This window comes from Ranitomeya imitator, chromosome 1, assembly GCF_032444005.1.
Source record: "Ranitomeya imitator isolate aRanImi1 chromosome 1, aRanImi1.pri, whole genome shotgun sequence".
Taxonomy (NCBI): domain Eukaryota; kingdom Metazoa; phylum Chordata; class Amphibia; order Anura; family Dendrobatidae; genus Ranitomeya; species Ranitomeya imitator.
Genome location: NC_091282.1, coordinates 870,539,982 through 870,560,761, shown reverse-complemented (window position 1 = coordinate 870,560,761; position 20,780 = coordinate 870,539,982). Strand labels below are relative to the sequence as shown.

Genomic DNA, 20,780 nt, shown 5'->3' with positions numbered 1-20,780 from the left:
CTATTAACTGCTAAATCCAATGGTCACCACTCTGCTGTTTCTCCTAGATCTCTCTGCAGCATTTGATACTGTGGATCACCAGCTCCTCCTCACCATGCTCCACTCTATCAGCCTCAAGAACATCGTCCTCTTACCTCTCTACCACTCCTTCACAATATCTTTTTCCGGCTCTTCTTCCTCTACTCTTCGAATTGCTATCTGGGTTCCTCAAGGCTCGATCCTAGGCCCTCTACTCATGTCTTTTATATACCTGCCCCCATTGGTCAAACTATCAGTCCATTTGGTTTCCAGTAGCATCTCTATGCTGATGACACCCAGTTATGCACCTCTTCACCTGATAGGACCCCCACTTTAATACAAAATACCAGGAATTGTTTGTCTGATGTCTCTACCGTCATGCCCTCCCTCTGTCTGAAACTCAATCTCTCCAAAGCTGAGCTCTTTTTGTTTCCTCCCGTTACTAACCTACTTATACCCAACTTTTCAATTTCCTTGGGTGGTTTAACCATAACTCTTATTCACTCTCGTCTGGACTACTGCAACCAACCCTCTTCTGATCAGTCTCCCTGTAACTAAACTTTCTCCTCAATAATCCATCCTGAATGGAGCACCTAGGGACATATTTTTGTCCAGCTTTATCACCAATGCGTATATTATTAAAAAAAATAAGGATTATTATTATTACAAGCCTATCACCTCGATTCACTAATCTAACGCTCTCCTGTGCCCTTCTTATAAGTGTTAACCCCTTTACCCCCCAGGGGGTTTGCACGTTAATAACCAGGCCAATTTTTGCAATTCTGACCACTGTCCCCTTATGAGGTAATGACTCTGGAACACTTCTGTGGATCGCGGTGATTCTTAGAATGTTTTCTCTTTACATATTGTACTTCACGGTAGTGGCAAAATTTCTTTGATATGACTTGAGTTTATTTGTGAAAAAAGACGGAAATTTGGTGAAAATGTATTAAAATTTTGCAATTTTCCAACTTTGAATTTTCATGCCCTTAAATCACAGAGATATGTCAAGCAAAAAATTACTTCAGATCCAACATTTTTTAAAGATAACAAGGAAAAACTGGACCCCAAAACTTGTTGTGCAATTTCTCCTGACTATGCCGATACCCCATATGAGGGAGAAAACCACTGTTTGGGCGCACGGCAGAGCTTGGAAGGGAAGGAGCATCATCTGAATGTAAAATTTCTTGGAATCATTAGCTCACGTCATGTCCCATTTGGAGAGGCCCTGATGTGCCTAAACAGTGGAAACCCCCACAAGTGACCCCTCAAGGAATGTATTTAGATGCATGGTAAGCACCTTGAACCCCCAGATTGTTCGCAAAGGTTTATAACATGGAGCAGGTAAAATACTAAAATCACATTTTCCTCACAAAAATGTTTTTACACCTAAGTTTTTAATTTTTGTAACGCCTAATAAGAAATTTTTTTCCAACAAACTGAGGTCCATTTTGTCCTGAGTGTGTCAATACCCCATATAGATCATAGAATTTTGTGCCATTGAGCAGTGAAGAAAAAATAACTACATTTTTACCACTAAAATTTAGTTTTAGCCCCAGATTTTACATTTTCACACAAGTGGGTTAAAATGGCACCAGAATTTGTCCCACAATTTCTACTGAACGTGGCAATCCCCCATATTTGGCTGTACAGTACTACTTATAAGGAGAGACTCGGGTGGGACGGAGCGCTATTTGCCTCCTGGAGCTCAGATTTTCCTAGAACAGACTCCACATACAGAACCTCTTATTGCTAGAAGAGCAGAATCCCCCTGAAGTGACCCCATTTTGGAAATTATACCCCTTTGGGAATTTATCTACAGATGTAGTGACGATTTTGACTCCATGGTTATCTTACAGAAACCAGCAGCAATGAATGTTGCCGAGTGAAAATTGCAAACTGCCGTTGTAGTCACCAGTATGTTATGCCCAGCCCGTGCTTCTGGAGACATGACCTGTAAGTTAGGCGGACTCTTATCACTACAGAAATGCCAAAGGCGAAATTATATGTGGTTTAGGTGCACTGGGGTATTAGAAGGGAGGGGTACATTTAGATTTGGGGGGCACAGAATTTGCTGAATTTCTTTTGGCAGGTGAAGAGCCATTTTGCTTTTCCAGAGCCTTTGTACTAGCAGTAACATGGAAGCCCCCTATGTTTCTGTTAACGGATCTGAGTGGGGACTTGCTTTTTTTGTGGATTGAGTTGAAGCTTTTATAGGGAACATTTTATATAACACTAGCTGAAGAGCCCGGCGTTGCCTGGGCATAGTAAATATCTGTGGTTAGTTAGAGCACCTCAATTCTCTTATTTTCCCATCACGCCTCTCATTTTCCCAATCACATGTTTCATTTTCCCCCTCACACCTCTCATTTTCTCCCTCACTCCTCTCATTTTCTCCCTCACTCCTCTCATTCCCGCCTAACACTTGTCATTTCGACCTCACATCTGTCATTTTCCGATCACTCCACTATTTTCCCTCACTCCTCTCATTTTGCACTCACACCTTTTCATTTTCACCTCACACCTCTCATTTTCACCTCAGTATATACATGTTTGTCATCTCCCTTATATATAGTATACACCTGTATGTCATCTCCTGTATATAGTATATACCTGTATGTCATCTCCCCTGTATATAGTATATACCTGCTGTGTGTCATCTCCCCTGTATATAGTATATACCTGTGTCATCTTCTCCTATATATAGTATATACCTGTATGTCATCTCCTCCTATGTATAGTATATACCTGTATGTCATCTCCTCCTGTATATAGTATATACCTGTGTCATCTCCCCTGTATATAGTATATATCTGTGTGTCATCTCCTCCTGTATATAGTATATACCTGTATGTCATCTCCTCCTGTATATAGTATATACATGTAGGTAATCTGCTCCTGTATATAGTATATACCTGTGTGTCATCTCCTCCTGTATATAGTATATACCTGTATGTCATCTCCTCCTGTACATAGTATGTACCTGTATGTCATCTCCTCCTCTATATAGTATATACCTGTGTGTCATCTCTCCTGTATATATCTGTGTGTCATCTCCCCTGTATATAGTATATACCTGTGTGATCTCCTGTATTAGACCTCGTTAACACGTTATTTGCTCAGTATTTTTACCTCAGTATTTGTAAGATAAATTGGCAGCCTGATAAATCCCCAGCCAACAGGAAGCCCTCCCCCTGGCAGTATATATTAGCTCCCACATACACATAATAGACAGGTCATGTGACTGACAGCTGCTGTATTTCCTATATGGTACATTTGTTGCTCTTGTAGCTTGTCTGCTTATTAATCAGATTTTTATTTTTGAAGGCTAATACCAGACTTGTGTGTGTTTTAGGGCGAGTTTCGTTTGTCAAGTTGTGTGTGTTGAGTTTTGTGTGGCAACATGCGTGTAGCAACTTTTTGTGTGTCGAGTTGCATGTGACAGGTTAGTGTAGCAAGTTGTGTGCAGCAAGTTTTGCGCATGGCGAGTTTTGCGCGTGGTGAGTTTTGTGTCTGGTGCCTTTTGAGTATGTGCAAGTTTTGTGTGAGGCAACTTTTGCATGTGTTGCAACTTTTGTGCATGTGGCAATTTTTCCGCGTGTGCAAGTTTTGCGTGTGGCGAGTTTTCCATGAGGTGAGTTTTGCACTTGTGGCGAGTTTTGCATGAGCCTAGTTTTTGCATGTGGCGAGTTTTGCGCGTGGTGAGTTTTGAGCTGCGACTTTTGTGTTTCGACTTTTATGTGGCGAGGTTGGTGTATGTGTGGTGAAATGTGTGCTGAGGGTGGTATATGTGTTCAAGCACGTGGTAGTGTGTGGCGCATTTTATGTGTGTGTTCATATCCCCATGTGTGGTGAGTATCTCATGTCGGGGCCCCACCTTAGCAACTGTACGGTATATACTCTTTTGCGCCATCGCTCTCATTCTTTAAGTCCCCCTTGTTCACATCTGGCAGCTGTCAATTTGCCTCCAACACTTTTCCTTTCACTTTTCCCCATTATGTAGATAGGGGAAAAATAGTTTGGTGAATTGGAAAGCGCGGGGTTAAAATTTCACCTCACAACGTAGCCTATGACGCTCTCAGGGTCCAGACGTGTGACTGTGCAAAATTTTGTTTCTGTAGCTGCGACGTCTCCAACACTTTTCCTTTCACTTTTTTCCCCATTATGTAGATAGGGGCAAAATTGTTTGATGAATTGGAAAGCGCGGGGTTAAAATTTCACCTCACAACGTAGCCTATGACGCTCTCAGGGTCCAGACGTGTGACTGTGCAAAATTTTGTTGCTGTAGCTGCGACGCTTCCAACACTTTTCCTTTCACTTTTTTCCCCATTATGTAGATAGGGGAAAAATTGTTTGGTGAATTGGAACGCGCTGGGTTAAAATTTCGCCTCACAATATAGCCTATGACGCTCTCGGGGTCCAGACGTTTGACTGTGCAAAATTTTGTGGCTGTAGCTGCGACGGTGCAGATGCCAATCCCGGACATACACACATACACACATACACACATTCAGCTTTATATAGTAGACTAGCTGAAGAGCCCGGCGTTGCCTGGGCATAGTAAATATCTGTGGTTAGTTATAGCACCTCACTTGTCTTATTTTCCCATCACGCCTCTCATTTTCCCAATCACATGTTTCATTTTCCCCCTCACACCTCTCATTTTCTCCCTCACTCCTCTCATTCCCCCCTAACACTTGTCATTTCAACTTCACATTTGTCATTTTCTGATCACTCCACTATTTTTCCTCACTCCTCTCATTTTGCACTCACACCTTTTCATTTTCACCTCACACCTCTCATTTTCACCTCATCACCTCAGTATATACATGTTTGTCATCTCCCTTATATATAGTATACATCTGTATGTCATCTCCTGTATATAGTATATACCTGTATGTCATCTCCCCTGTATATAGTATATACCTGCTGTGTGTCATGTCCCCTATATATAGTATATACCTGAATGTCATCTCCTTCTATATATAGTATATACTGTACCTGTATGTCATCTCCTCCTGTATATACCTGTGTGCCATCTCCCCTGTATATAGTATATATCTGTGTGTCACCTCCTCCTGTGTATAGTATATACCTTCATGTCATCTTCTATATATAGCATATACCTGTATATCATCTTCTCCTATATATAGTATATACCTGTAGGTCATCTGCTCCTGTATATAGTATATACCTGTGTGTCATCTCCTCCTGTATATAGTATATACCTGTGTGTCATCTCCTCCTGTATTAGACCTCGTTCACACGTTATTTGCTCAGTATTTTTACCTCAGTATTTGTAAGCTAAATTGGCAGCCTGATAAATCCCCAGCCAACAGGAAGCCCTCCCCCTGGCAGTATATATTAGCTCACACATACACATAATAGACAGGTTATGTGACTGACAGCTGCCGTATTTCCTATATGGTACATTTGTTGCTCTTGTAGTTTGTCTGCTTATTAATCAGATTTTTATTTTTGAAGGATAATACCAGACTTGTGTGTGTTTTAGGGCGAGTTTCGTTTGTCAAGTTGTGTGTGTTGAGTTGCGTGTGGCGACATGCATGTAGCGACTTTTGTGAGATGAGTTTTGTGTGGCAACATGCGTGTAGCAACTTTTTGTGTGTCGAGTTGCATGTGACAGGTTAGTGTAGCAAGTTGTGTGCAGCAAGTTTTGCGCGTGGCGAGTTTTATGTGTGGTGCCTTTTGAGTATGTGAAAGTTTTGTGTGAGGCATCTTTTGCATGTGTTGCAACTTTTGTGCATGTGGCAATTTTTCCGCGTGTGCAAGTTTTGCATGTGGCGAGTTTTCCATGAGGTGAGTTTTGCACTTGTGGCGAGTTTTGCAAGAGCCTAGTTTTTGCATGTGGCGAGTTCTGCGCGTGGCGAGTTTTGAGTAGCGACTTTTGTGTTTCGACTTTTATGTGGCGAGGTTGGTGTATGTGTGGTGAAATGTGTGCTGAGGGTAATATGTGTTCAAGCATGTGGTAGTGTGTGGCGCATTTTGTGTGTGTGTTTATATCCCCGTGTGTGGTGAGTATCCCATGTCGGGGCCCCAACTTAGCAACTGTACGGTATATACTCTTTGGCGCCATCGCTCTCATTCTTTAAGTCCCCCTTGTTCACATCTGGCAGCTGTCAATTTGCCTCCTACACTTTTCCTTTCACTTTTTCCACATTATGTAGATAGGGGCAAAATTGTTTGGTGAATTGGAAAGCACGGGGTTAAAATTTCACCTCACAACATAGCCTATGACGCTCTCGGGGTCCAGACGTGTGACTGTGCAAAATTTTGTAGCTGTAGCTGCGACGCCTCCAACACTTTTCCTTTCACTTTTTTCCCCATTATGTAGATAGGGGCAAAATTGTTTGGGTAATTGGAACGCGCGGGGTTAAAATTTCGCCTCACAACATAGCCTATGACGCTCTCGGGGTCCAGACGTGTGACTGTGCAAAATTTTGTGGCTGTAGCTGCGACGGTGCAGATGCCAATCCCTGACATACATACAGACATACACACATACACACATTCAGCTTTATATATTAGACTAGCTGAAGAGCCCGGCGTTGCCTGGGCATAGTAAATATCTGTGGTTAGTTATAGCACCTCACTTGTCTTATTTTCCCATCACGCCTCTCATTTTCCCAATCACATGTTTCATTTTCCCCCTCACACCTCTCATTTTCTCCCTCACTCCTCTCATTCCCCCCTAACACTTGTCATTTCAACTTCACATCTGTCATTTTCTGATCACTCCACTATTTTTCCTCACTCCTCTCATTTTGCACTCACACCTTTTCATTTTCACCTCACACCTCTCATTTTCACCTCATCACCTCAGTATATACATGTTTGTCATCTCCCTTATATATAGTATACATCTGTATGTCATCTCCCCTGTATATATTATATACCTGCTGTGTGTCATCTCCCCTATATATAGTATATACCTAAATGTCATCTCCTCCTGTATATAGTATATACCTGTGTGTCATCTCCCCTGTATATAGTATATATCTGTGTCATCTCCTCCTGTATATAGTATATACCTGCATGTCATCTTCTATATATAGCATATACCTGTATGTGATCTCCTCCTGTATATAGTATATGCCTGTAGGTCATCTGCTCCTGTATATAGTATATACCTGTGTGTCATCTCCTCCTGTATATAGTATATACCTGTATGTCATCTCCTCCTGTATATATATGTACCTGTATGTCATCTCCTCCTCTATATAGTATACACATGTGTCATCTCTCCTGTATATAGTATATACCTGTGTGTCATCTCCTCCTGTATTAGACCTCGTTCACATGTTATTTGCTCAGTATTTTTACCTCAGTATTTGTAAGCTAAATTGGCAGCCTGATAAATCCCCAGCCAGCAGGAACCCCTCCCCCTGGCAGTATATATTAGCTCACACATACACATAATAGACAGGTCATGTGACTGACAGCTGCCGTATTTCCTTTATGGTACATTTGTTGTAGTTTGTCTGCTTATTAATCAGATTTTTATTTTTGAAGGATAAGACCAGACTTGTGTGTGTTTTAGGGCGAGTTTCGTTTGTCAAGTTGTGTGTGTTGAGTTGTGTGTGGCAACATGCGTGTAGCAACTTTTTGTGTGTCGAGTTGCATGTGACAGGTTAGTGTAGCAACTTGTGTGCAGCAAGTTTTGCGCATGGCGAGTTTTGCACGTGGCGAGTTTTGTGTGGTGCCTTTTGAGTATGTGCAAGTTTTGTGTGAAGAAATTTTGCATGTGTTGCAACTTTTGTGCATGTGGCAATTTTTCCGCATGTGCAAGTTTTGCGTGTGGCGAGTTTTCCATGAGGTGAGTTTTGCACTTGTGGCCAGTTTTGCAAGAGCCTAGTTTTTGCATGTGGCGAGTTCTGCGCGTGGCGAGTTTTGAGCGGCGACTTTTGTGTTTCGACTTTTATGTGGCGAGGTTGGAGAATGTGTGGTGAAATGTGTGCTGAGGGTGATATGTGTTCAAGCACGTGGAAGTGTGTGGCGCATTTTGTGTGTGTGTTCATATCCCCGTGTGTGGTGAGTATCCCATGTCGAGGCCCCACCTTAGCAACTGTACGGTATATACTCTTTGGCGCCATCGCTCTCATTCTTTACGTCCCCCTTGTTCACATCTGGCAGCTGTCAATTTGCCTCCAACACTTTTCCTTTCATTTTTTCCCATTATGTAGATAGGGGCAAAATTGTTTGGTGAATTGGAATGCGCGGGGTTAAAATTTCACCTCACAACATAGCCTATGACGCTCTCGGGGTCCAGACGTGTGACTGTGCAAAATTTTGTGGCTGTAGGTTCAACACCTCCAACACTTTTCCTTTCACTTTTTTCCCCATTATGTAGATAGGGGCAAAATTGTTTGGTGAATTGGAACGCGCGGGGTTAAAATTTCACCTCACAATATAGCCTATGACGCTCTCGGGGTCCAGACGTGTGACTGTGCAAAATTTTGTGGCTGTAGCTTCAACGCCTCCAACACTTTTCCTTTCACTTTTTTCCCCATTATGTAGATAGGGGCAAAATTGTTTAGTGAATTGGAACGCGCGGGGTTAAAATTTCGCCTCACAACATAGCCTATGACGCTCTCGGGGTCCAGACGTGTGACTGTGCAAAATTTTGTGGCTGTAGCTGCGACGGTGCAGATGCCAATCCCGGACATACATACACACATACACACATTCAGCTTTATATAGTAGATTTGGGATCACATTTATCCGGCGCTCTATGATGACCACTTACTTTTTGGATTCCATCTAAATCTCTGAGTGACATGATTCAGATGAAACCCCAGATGGATCCATTCACTATAATGAGGCAGCAGAGTTACTGCGGACTCTTCCTGACCTCTGTTCCACGGTGTACTTTTCAGAAGTGCACAAAATTGTGGCCGACACCACTTTTATGCAATCTTAAAAGGACGGACACCGCTAGATCACAGGTCAGACGGCATCCACAGTGCCTCCATCTGCCTCATTATCCCCGTTCTGCCATTAGACGTACTATTCCGTCCATGTGACCCAGGCCCTACTTCCCACGGACTGAATAGTACGTCATAGGCGATCGGCCGCGCTCACGGGGGGAGCGCGGCCAATCGCCGCCAAGTGTCAGCTGATTATTACAGCTGACATCCGGCACAATATGCCATGAGCGGTCATGGACCGCTCCCTGCACATTAATCCCCGGAACACTGCGATCAAACATGATCGCAGCGTTCTGGCGGCATAGGGAAGCTCGCGCAGGGAGGAGGCTCCCTGCGTTCATCCCTAAGACCCTCGGAACAACGCGATGTGATTGCATTGTTCAGAGGGTCTCCTATGTCCTCCTCTGTACAGGCCCCGGATCCAAAATGGCCACCGGGCTCCTTTCGGGTCCTGCAGGGAGGTGGCTTGCAAGCGCCTGCTCAGAGCAGGTGCCAGCAAGCCTCCCTGCAGTGCCTGTCAGATCACTGATCTGACAAAGTGCACTACAAAGTGTCAGATCAGCGATCTGACCCTATAACATGATGCCTCACCCTGAGACAAAGTAGAAAAAAAAAATATTTACGTGTTAAAAAAAAAAAAAAAATCCAATAAATACATTTCTTTAAATAAAAAAATAAATAAAAGTACACATACTTAGTATCGCCGCGTCCGTAACGACCCAACCAATAAAACTGTCCCACTAGTTAACCCCATCAGTGATCACTGTAAGAAAAAAAAAAAAAAACGCTTTATCATACCGCTGAACAAAACGTGGAATAACATACGATCAAAAAGACAGATATAAATAACCATGGTACCGCTGAAAACGTCATCTTGTCCCGCAAAAAATGAGCCTCCATACAGCATCATCAGCAAAAAAATAAAAAAGTTATAGTCCTCAGAATAAAGCGATACCAAAATAATTATTTTTTTTATAAAAGTTATCGTATAAAAGCGCCAAAACAGAAAAAAATGATATAAATGAGGTATCGCTGTAATCGTACTGACCCGAAGAATAAAACTACTTTATCAGTTTTATCAAACGTAGAACAGTATAAACGTCCCCCCCCCCCTCCCCCCCAAAAGAAATTCATGAATATCTGGTTTTTGGTCATTCTGCTTCACAAAAATCGGAATAAAAAACTATCAAAAAATGTATCGTGCCCGAAAATGGTACCAATAATAACGTCAACTCGTCCCGCCTTAAACAAGACCTCACATGACTCTGTGGACCAAAATATGGAAAAATTATAGCTCTCAAAATGTGGAGACGACGAAAACTATTTTTTGCAATAAAAAGTGTCTTTTAGTGTGTGACGGCTGCCAATCATAAAAATCTGCTAAAAAACCCACTATAAAAGTAAATCAAACCCCCCTTCATCACCTTCTTAGTTAGGGAAATATAATAAAATGTAAAAAATGTATTTATTTCCATTTTTCTGTTCGGGTTGGGGCTAAGGTTAGGGTTGGGGCTAAAGTTAGGGTTTGGATTACATTTACGGTTGGGATTAGGGTTAGCGGTGTGTCAGGGTTAGGGGTGTGGTTAGGGTTATGATTGTGGTTAGGGTTGGAATTAAGGTTAGGGGCATGTTCAGGTTAGGGGTGTGGTTAGGGTTATGGTTAGGGTTGGAATTAGGGTTAGGGGTGTGTCAGGGTTAGGGGTGTGGTTGGAATTATGGTTAGGGGCATGTTTGGGTTAAGGGTATGGTTAGGGTTATGGTTAAGATTTGGGATTAGGGTTAGGGGTGTGTTTGGGTTAGGGTTTCAGTTAGAATTGGGGGTTTCCACTGTTTAGACACATCAGGGGCTCTCTAAACGCGACATGGCGTCCGATCTCAATTCCAGACAATTCTGCATTGAAAAAGTAACACAGTGCTCCTTCCCTTCCGAGCTCTCCCGTGCCCCAAAACAGGGGTTTACACCAACATATAGGGTATCTGCGTACTCAGGACAAATTGGACCACAACTTTTGCGGTCCAATTTCTCTGTTTACCCTTGGGAAAATAAAAATTTGGGGGGCTAAAAAAATAATTTTTGTTGGAAAAGAAATGATTTTTTATTTTCACGGCTCTGCGTTATAAACTGTAGTGAAACACTTGGGGGTTCAAAGTTCTTACAACAAATCTAGATAAGTTCCTTGAGGGGTCTAGTTTCCAATATGGGGTCAATTGTGGGGGGTTTCTACTGTTTAGGTTCATCAGGGGCTCTGCAAACGCAATGTGACGCCTGCAGACCATTCCATCTAAGTCTGCATTCCTTCCAAACGGCGCTCCTTCCCTTCCGGGCTCTGCCTTGCGCCCAAACAGTGGTTTACCCCCACATATGGGATATCAGTGTACTCGGGACAAATTGGACAGCAACTTTTGGGGTCCAGTTTCTCCTGTTACTCTTGGTAAAATAAATTGGAGCTAAAGTAAATTTTTTGTGAAGAAAAGTTAAATGTTCATTTTTTGTTAAACATTTCAAAAATTCCTGTGAAATACCTGCTGAAGGGTTAATAAACTTCTTGAATGTGGTTTTGAGCACCTTGAGGGGTGCAGTTTTTAAACTGGTGTCACACTTAGTTATTTTCTACCATATAGACCCCTCAAAGTGACTTCAAATGTGATGTGGTCTCTAAAAAAAATGTAAAAATGAGAAATTGGTGGTCAACTTTTAACCCTTAACTCCCTAACAAAAAAAAATTTTGGTTCCAAAATTGTGCTGATGTAAAGTAGACATGTGAGAAATGTTACTTATTAAATATTTTGTGTGACCTATCTCTGTGATTTAAGGGCATTAAAATTCAAAATTGGTAAATTGCGAAAAAATTTTCAAAATTTTCGCCAAATTTTGTTTTTTCACAAATAAACGCAGGTAATATCAAAGAAATGTTACCACTATCATGAAGTGCAATATGTCACGAGAAAACAATGTCAGAATCGCCAAGATCCGTTGAAGCGTTCCAGAGTTATAACCTCATAAAGGGACAGTGGTCAGAATTGTAAAGATTGGCCCGGTCATTAACGTGCAAACCACCCTTGGGGGTAAAAGGGGTTAAAGGGAATCTTCCGCCAGAGGTTCCGTCTGAATCACGTATTTCAGAGATTTACACGGAAACCCCGGTGTAAGTGCTCGGCGCAGAGCGCAGGATAAATGAGCGCCTAGCCTTACTATGATCTTTGGGAGGCTGAATGAAAAGATGAACAGCAGTGGTAAAACAGTGGTTTTATTCCACTTTTTGTACGGCGGTATGATGATAAAGCATTGTTTTTATTTTTTATGGGGTTCACTAAAGGGTTAACTAATGGGACCGTTTTTATAGGTTGGGTCATTGCAGACACGGTGATACCAAATGTGTAGAGAGAGATCTATCTATATAATTGTATAAGGGGTACTTCCATCTGTCTGTCTGTAATGGAAATCCCGCAATGCTGATTGGTCGTGGCCTCCCTACTCTCCTCCAGTCAGTGCCCCCTCCCTACTCCCCTCCAGTGAGCGCCAGTGTGTCACCCCATCCCAGACAAACTTTTTACTATTGATGCTGCCTATGTTGCTTACGCAGCATCAATAGTAAAAAGATATAATGTTAAAAATAATAAAACATTGTGCTATTCTCACCTTTCGACGTCCACCGAGACCCCTAAGTCATCTGGGTAATTTTGCAAAGCATCACTGGGAACGGAAGCTGGCAGCAGCATCGCGCGCATCGTCACAGCTTTGCTGGACGCCGGAGGGTGAGTGTATAACTATTTTTTTTTTAACAGGAATATGGTGCCCACACTGCTATGAACTACGTGATCTGTGTTCTATACTGCATGGGCTGTTATATGCTACGTGGCCTGTGTTATATATTACATGGGCTGTGCTATATATTATGTGGGCTGTGTTATATACTATGTGGCTGTGCTATATACTACATGGCTGTCTGTTATGTTGCCTGTGTTATATACTGCGTGGGCAGTGTTATATACTGCGTGGGCAGTGTTATATACTGCGTGGGCAGTGTTATATACTGCGTGGGCAGTGTTATATACTGCGTGGGCAGTGTTATATACTGCGTGGGCAGTGTTATATACTGCGTGGGCAGTGTTATATACTGCGTGGGCAGTGTTATATACTGCGTGGGCAGTGTTATATACTGCGTGGGCAGTGTTATATACTGCGTGGGCAGTGTTATATACTGCGTGGGCAGTGTTATATACTGCGTGGGCAGTGTTATATACTGCGTGGGCAGTGTTATATACTGCGTGGGCAGTGTTATATACTGCGTGGGCAGTGTTATATACTGCGTGGGCAGTGTTATATACTGCGTGGGCAGTGTTATATACTGCGTGGGCAGTGTTATATACTGCGTGGGCAGTGTTATATACTGCGTGGGCAGTGTTATATACTGCGTGGGCAGTGTTATATACTGCGTGGGCAGTGTTATATACTGCGTGGGCAGTGTTATATACTGCGTGGGCAGTGTTATATACTGCGTGGGCAGTGTTATATACTGCGTGGGCAGTGTTATATACTGCGTGGGCAGTGTTATATACTGCGTGGGCAGTGTTATATACTGCGTGGGCAGTGTTATATACTGCGTGGGCAGTGTTCTATAGTCCGTGGGCAGTGTTATATACTGCGTGGGCAGTGTTCTATAGTCCGTGGGCAGTGTTATATACTGCGTGGGCAGTGTTATATACTGCGTGGGCAGTGTTATATACTGCATGGCTGTGCTAAGCGCAACGTACATACATATTCTAGAATACCCGATGCGTTAGAATTGGGCCACTATCTAGTGTGTGCACACACACACACACACTTTTTTTTTTTTTTTTTCTTCACTCAAATATTTATTTAGAGATACAATATCTTTTGATTTTTTTTTTTTTTAATTAATTAATTTTATTTTTTACTTTTTTCTAACTTTTTTACTTTGTCCCACTATGGGACAATAATTTTTTGCAGGCTGATCACTTCTCCATGCTGCAGAATCTGTGAGCCCTGCACTGACAGACAAACTTGCTCATCACACACAGGTCATGGTCAGCAAGTTTGCTAAGTCTGGTGATTCGGATGTCGTCATGATGACATGGGGGTCACATGGCAACGATCGGGACCTCGCATCAGGCCGCGGGGTCTCTGATCCAAAGACAGAGGGGCTGTCAGCTCTCTGCCTGCTTGTGGAATGCTGCGATCGTGTTCGATTGTAGCATTTCGGCTGTTAAAGTGCCTGGAGCTGACACTGGCAGCGATCGCCTGCACCCCCGCCCGTGTATGTGGGTGATTGCTATCAGGGCTGTGGATTCAGTAAACCAAACCTCTGACTCCGACTCCTCAACTCCACCAAAATGGGCTCCGACTCCACGACTCCGACTCCACAGCCCTGATCGCGATGACTTAAAGTTCCGTCCACGGTCAAATAGGCCCATGGCACATAGAAGGAATATTACATCTGATGTCAGAAAGGGGTTACCGTAATCATAATGTGCTCCTTCCTATTCATCTGTCTCCACAGCCTCTATGCACCCAATAGCACACGGTAACATATTCTGGCTGATGTCCGGATCATGCAGCATAATATTAAAACCCTTATTATAATAATGATGGCTGGACCGTACATAACAGCACGTTCTACCTATTGTGTCCCCTATTTCCTTACAGATTGTAGGCTTGTGAGCAGGCCCTCACTCCTCCTGTAACTGGTGACATGTGTTACATTGTATTGTATTTATTGTCTGCATATGTTGATACTTAATTGTAAAGTGCTGCTGAATATGTCAATAAATATATATCAAAATTATTATTCCCACCTATTGTGATGGGATCTTGGAGATGGGAATACCCCTTTAAATCCTCCCTCCCCTATTTATGTTCCCATTGAAATTACTATAATTCAAAAATAAGTAAATGCATGAATTGTGAGATCCATATTCCGAGCAGACTCTGAAGATGAGATATTTGTCATTCTAATCTGCCGCACCAGATTATTTCTTTGTATCGATGTTTGGCGCATTGTCCTTACTACACAGAGTGCCCTTCATATCCTGTGTACGACTGTATGCAATGTCGTCGGCCCAGATCTATCCCGATTTCTTAGTTAGCGTCCAGCGTTCCTGTAGTGGCTGTGTGCGTTACATGTACATCTTTATCCTGTAGGTGTGCATGTTATGCTCGGTGGGATATCACCTCTTTTGTTGTCACCGCTCGGAGAAAACCAGCCGGCGATGGATGGCGCTGGACTACGCTGGCATTTCTATCGGCATCTTGGGCTGCTATGTCTCTGGGGTGTTTTACGCTTTCTACTGTAACAATGTAAGTAATCCTTCATTCCCAGTTTTCATAGTTGATCAGTGAAGGAAACCATTCATTTCCTGGCTCTAATCAATGAAGCCATCACATTGGTTCCCAGTGCCTGAGGCAAGGTTTTATTTTGTATTCTCCAGACCTTGAGTCTTATTTATCTTGCTAATGAGCACTGTTGGGAGCTGAAGTCCACATAATTTTCATGAGTGAATTTCCATATTAAAAATAATGAGTGAAGGGACATCTGAACTCGTGCCTTCTGTGTGTCCTGTTTGAACACGCTTTGCCAAGTGCATCTGCGGCAGGAGAGCTTACACAGCAGTGCTTCAAAAGGAGCCTTCATGGCAGCAAGACAAATGCCAGCCGAGTCATTTGGGGTTCATTAACTCTATTCTGTAATTGGGGACTGGAGTAGCTCAGTGGATTGTGATCGGATTATATTTGGGATGTGGCATGACTTACGTAATCCTTACTCTTGTTTCCTCTAAAAGGGTTTGGGGCAAAACCAATTTTTGTATACCACGCTGAACAGATCCCAAGCGTGTACAACTTTCACATGGCATAGAACATCTCGTAGTTCTCCTGGGTCCTGCTGTAACATTTGAATGCTGTGCTTTGTTACCAAGATGAGCTTATCTGTAATTAATTTTCTTTACATTATTGAAAATAAGAAGAAATCACTTTGATTTAATCTGTAGTTTGCAGCCTAGCACTAACCATAGTAATGTCACGTGTGCAGGTGCAGACAGTGACCTGGAAGAGAAATGAGGCAGAATCTCGTCTGTTGTGTATGTAGATAAATCTTCCACACCCCTCCAAATATCACTGCTCAAAAAAAAAAGGGAACACTAAAATACCACATCCTAGATATCTCTCAATGAAATATTCTAGTTGCAAATTTTTATTCATTACATAGTGGAATGTGTTCAGAACAATAAAACATAAAAATGTCAATGTACGGTATATCAAAATGAATAGACGAAGATCTGGATTTGGAATGATACTCAAAATCAAAGTGGAAAATCAAATTACAGGCTGATCCAACTTCAGTGCAAATGCCTCATAACAAGGAAAAGATGCTCAGTAGTGCCTGTATGACCTCCCTACGGTACGCCTGGGCATGCTCCTGATGAGGCAGCGGATGGTCTGAGTGATCTCCTCCCAGACCTGGACTAAAGCATCCGCCAACTCCTGGACAGTCTGTGGTGCAACACGACGTTGGTGGATGTTGCGAGACATGATGTTTCAGATGTGCTCAATCGGATTCTGGTCTGGGGAACGGCCGGGCCAGTCCATAGCTTCAATGCCTTCATCTTGCAGGAACTGCTGACACACTCTAGCCACATGAGGTCTGGCATTGTCCTACATTAGGAGGAACCCTGGGCCAACCACACCAGAATATGGTCTCACAAGGGGTCTGAGGATCTCATCTCTGTACCTAATGGCAGTCCGGCTGCCTCTAGCGAACACATGGAGGGCTGTGCAGCCCTCCAAAGAAATGCCACCCCACATCATTACTGACCCACTGCCAAACCGGTCATGCAGAAGTATGTTGCAGACAGCAGATCGCTCTCCACGGAGTCTCCAGACTCTGTCACATGTGCCCAGTGTGAACCTGCTTTCATCTGTGAAGAGCACAGGGCACCAGTGGCGCATTTGCCAATCCTGGTGTTCTGTGGCAAATGCCAAGCGTCTTGCACGGTGTTGGGCTGTGAGCACAACCCCCATCTGTAGACGTCAGGCACTCAGACCATCCTCATGGAGTCGTTTTGTAACTGTGCAGACACATGCACATTTGTGGCCTGCTGGAGGTCATTTTGCAGGGCTCTGGCAGTGTTCCTCCTTGCGCAAAAGCGGAGGTAACGGTCTTGCTGCTGGGTTGTTGCCCTACAAGGGCCCTCCATGTCTCCTGGTGTACTGGCCTGTCTCCTGGTAGCGCCTTCAGCCTCTGGACACTACGCTGACAGACACAGCAAACCTTCTTGCCACAGCTCACATTGATGTGCTATCCTGGATGAGCTGCACTACCTGAGCCACTTGTGTGGGTTGTAGAGTCCATCTCATTCTATCTCATTCTACCACAAGTGTGAAAGCATAACCAGCATTCAAAAGTGACCAAAGCATCAGCCAGAAAGCATTGGTACTGAGATGTGGTCTGTGGTCCCCCCCCGCAGAACCACTCCTTTATTGAGTGTTTCTTGATAATTTCCAATAATTTTCATCTGTTGTCTATTCCATTTGCACAACAGCATGTGAAATTGATTGTCAAACAGTGTTGCTTCCTAAGTGGACAATTTGATTTCACAGAAGTTTGATGTACTTGGAGTTATATTCTGTTGTTTAAGTGTTTCCTTTATTTCTTTGAGCAATGTATATATAAAAAACAGCATAGCCTTTATTTAACAGGGTTTCAGGTGCTGTCCCTTAAAGTATGACTATGTGGGACATGGACTAGGCAAATTCTGTTTTAAGATGCAATAAAAAAGTAATTCAATATTTTTAGATAAATGTGAAAAAAAAAACCATGGCATGAGCCATGCCTCATTGTAGAAACCACAATTGGCACAATGTAAAAAGGCCCATATCGCTAGTACCGTATGGCAGATTAAAATGAAATGGGAAAAAAAAAGAAACTCTTGTGTCCAGTTTTGACCCGGTGATTTGTCTTCATTAAGGCCTATTTTGGCCTTTAAGGCACAGATTTTGCTGTCATTCTTTGTACAGTATAACACTATAATAATAATTTTTTTTTACACGTTCATTACTGCACTACCACAATATGTGTAGTTTTGCACTTGCAAATGAAGGCAGCATTTTCCTTTCTTGCAGTAAGCCATTCTAAGAGCCACATTTTTTTTCCCTGTTGCTGTTGCACCATGAGGTATATTTTTCTTTGCCCAGCAAATTATATTTGTCTGTAGTGCAATTTAAGAAAATGGTGGTACGCCTTTATAATCTGAATGTAGTTTACCAGGGGAGGCTGCAGAGGATCGGGATCACAGGAGGCAGGGTCGCTGCTGCAGGAAGCTAGTGGCAGCAGGAGCGGGGTGATGCTCCGGGCTGGGAGGAGCGGGTGTTCAGGCTTCAGTGGGCCCTAGGCTTTCACAAAATGTCAGCGGTGTCTTCGCACTTCCCATTGTTTTCACGGCGGTGGATCTAGGGAAAATGGCAGCTGGAGGCGGCGCATGCGCATATTGAGATCAGTGCAGAAACATTATTTTTAAACACATCCAATTGTGAAACTTATTAATATTTCAATTGATTAAAATGTACTTCTTGGGAAAACTCCTTTAAGGGAAACCTGGCAACATCTGTAGATTTTATTCTATAGGTGTCAAGATTGCTTAGATTTGTTTTGTTATCTTCATTCCTTGTGTTCTTTGTTGCAGTACTGGCGGCAGGTATATTTAATCACGGTGCTCGCTATGATCCTGGCTGTGTTCTTCGCACAGATTCATCCTAGCTACCTCACCCAACAGTGGCACAGACTGCGCTCTGTTATATTCTGTTCTGTGTCTGGTTATGGCGTTATTCCTACTGTCCACTGGATTTGGCTCAATGGAGGGATTGGGGCCTCTATCGTCCAGGTGGGTACTTATTAACAAGTGGGTTTTCTACATCTTTGACATTGAGTGGATTCTCTTTACTGTCTACATTTCTTCTTTTTCTAGGAGTTTGCCCCTCGTGTTATTGTCATGTATCTGATCGCAGCATCCGCTTTTCTGTTTTATATTTCTAAGGTTCCCGAGAGATACTTTCCAGGTAACAAAACTATAAAATATAACCTTATTTTAGTCCTTGCAATTTTTATAGCTTTGGGTTTGTGCTTGCCCTAAATATGTATGTCCTGATTGGTTAATGTAGTCTTTTGCTACCCATTGTCATGGGCGTAGGTTAATTTAGGGCCAAAAAAAATGTCCTTGACTTACACAATGTGTTTTGTTTTATTTATTTTAAACTTGCGTAGCGCCATTAATTCCCAGCACATTACATACATTATCAGCACTATGCCCAATGGGGCTCACTATCTGATTTCCCTATCCGTATGTCTTTGGAGTGTGGGAGGAAACCCACGCAAACATGGGGAGAACATAGACTCCTTGCAGGTTATATGATAAGGAGAAAAATTGAGTCAAAACATGTCATAAAATTGCAATATTTTATTGAAAAACAATTCCAATGAATATTACAAACAATAATAACATGGGTTTCTTAATTAGAAATCAATGATAGAATCCATAGGTGTGAACATAGGCTGAAAAGAAGGTCAGGGAAAATGTGTAAATGGAAATTGTAAACAGAGGGAAAAATGTTGCAGATATAAAATTTCACCTATAGCAATTGCATGTGCCTGAAGGTATATATAAAGTGCATACCATGCAAACATTTCCATTCAGGTCACAGCACCATAAGTATATCAATACCTTCATCCCCTGAATATCTTTCCTTAAAACATCAATATAACGGGGAATAATTACCCATGTGCATAGAGTCCCGCCTTAGCCTCGGCTTTGTACCCTGACGCGCGTTTCGCATACAAATAGTATCGCTTCCTCAGGGGACATTGTCTGATTTTCTGCTGAAAATTGCAGACATGTCCGATCTTGATCTGAAGGTCAGATAAAAATCTGCAATGAAAGTCCTTGGGTCCGTGAAAAAATCAGTCTGCACTATGATTAAATGCTGATCAAAGTAATCCGTCCATTTTTTTTCTGCATGTGAGAAAAACGGACATCTGAATGAGGTCTTAATTTGTTTAATCATCGCTATATGCCGCTCTGTGGTATGCTGTTAAGTGTAAATCCTTTTACTTCTAAAACAAAGTGGTTTTATTTTGCAAAAGTGGGGAAAAACATCTTTGCCACACAGATGGCATGAGTTTAAGAATGTGAGACACACTGGCGGGATTGCTAGTTTATGTCCACACCCACCAAATACCCTTTAAAAAAAAAATTAAAGTTAGTCAGTGTTGGTCAGTAAATGGTACCACTGAAAATACAATTCGATCCTGCAAGAGATTAGCCTTCATATACATAATTTGATGGCAAAAAGAAGACATTATGGCTCTCAGAATAGCCATGCTGAACTGCGGTGACCTCAGTGAGATCCACACTAGCACCGTGACAATTTCTTGCAAGTTCACCGGGAGAATTTCACTGCTGTGAACTCGCATTGGGAATCTCACTGATTGTGATCCTTCTGTGGTGCCCCCGCTCTATTTACTAGGGAATCTCACTGAGGGGATAGATAGTTGGGATCTCGCAGAGGTCACCGCCGTTCAGACCGGTGGGGATCAGAGCCTCAGTGACCCTCAGTAACCTCGATGACATCACCGCTAGTCACTGACGCTGTGCTCGCAGCATCTCATTCCCCAGTGGTTCTCAGCCTGGACGGTTGCATCTTGGCACAGTCCTGGTTGAAAACTGTTTATCCCCTAGACGTGGATTACAGTGTGGGACAGAATGACGGACAGGTGAGGGATATTGTTTTTTTTTATTTTTGTTTTG

At 42.7% G+C, this 20,780-nt stretch overlaps 1 protein-coding gene across 1 annotated transcript in view; it reads left to right on the top strand.

Moving 5' to 3' along the window:
• The window catches only part of PAQR3 (progestin and adipoQ receptor family member 3), a 42,220-nt gene that overhangs the window by 7,638 nt on the left and 13,802 nt on the right, over positions 1–20,780 (top strand). The window contains exons 4-6 of the mRNA XM_069742734.1: positions 15,127–15,282; positions 18,663–18,860; positions 18,945–19,035. Of these exons, the coding sequence (XP_069598835.1) occupies positions 15,127–15,282; positions 18,663–18,860; positions 18,945–19,035 (445 nt within the window). The remainder of the gene's footprint in view (positions 1–15,126; positions 15,283–18,662; positions 18,861–18,944; positions 19,036–20,780) is intronic.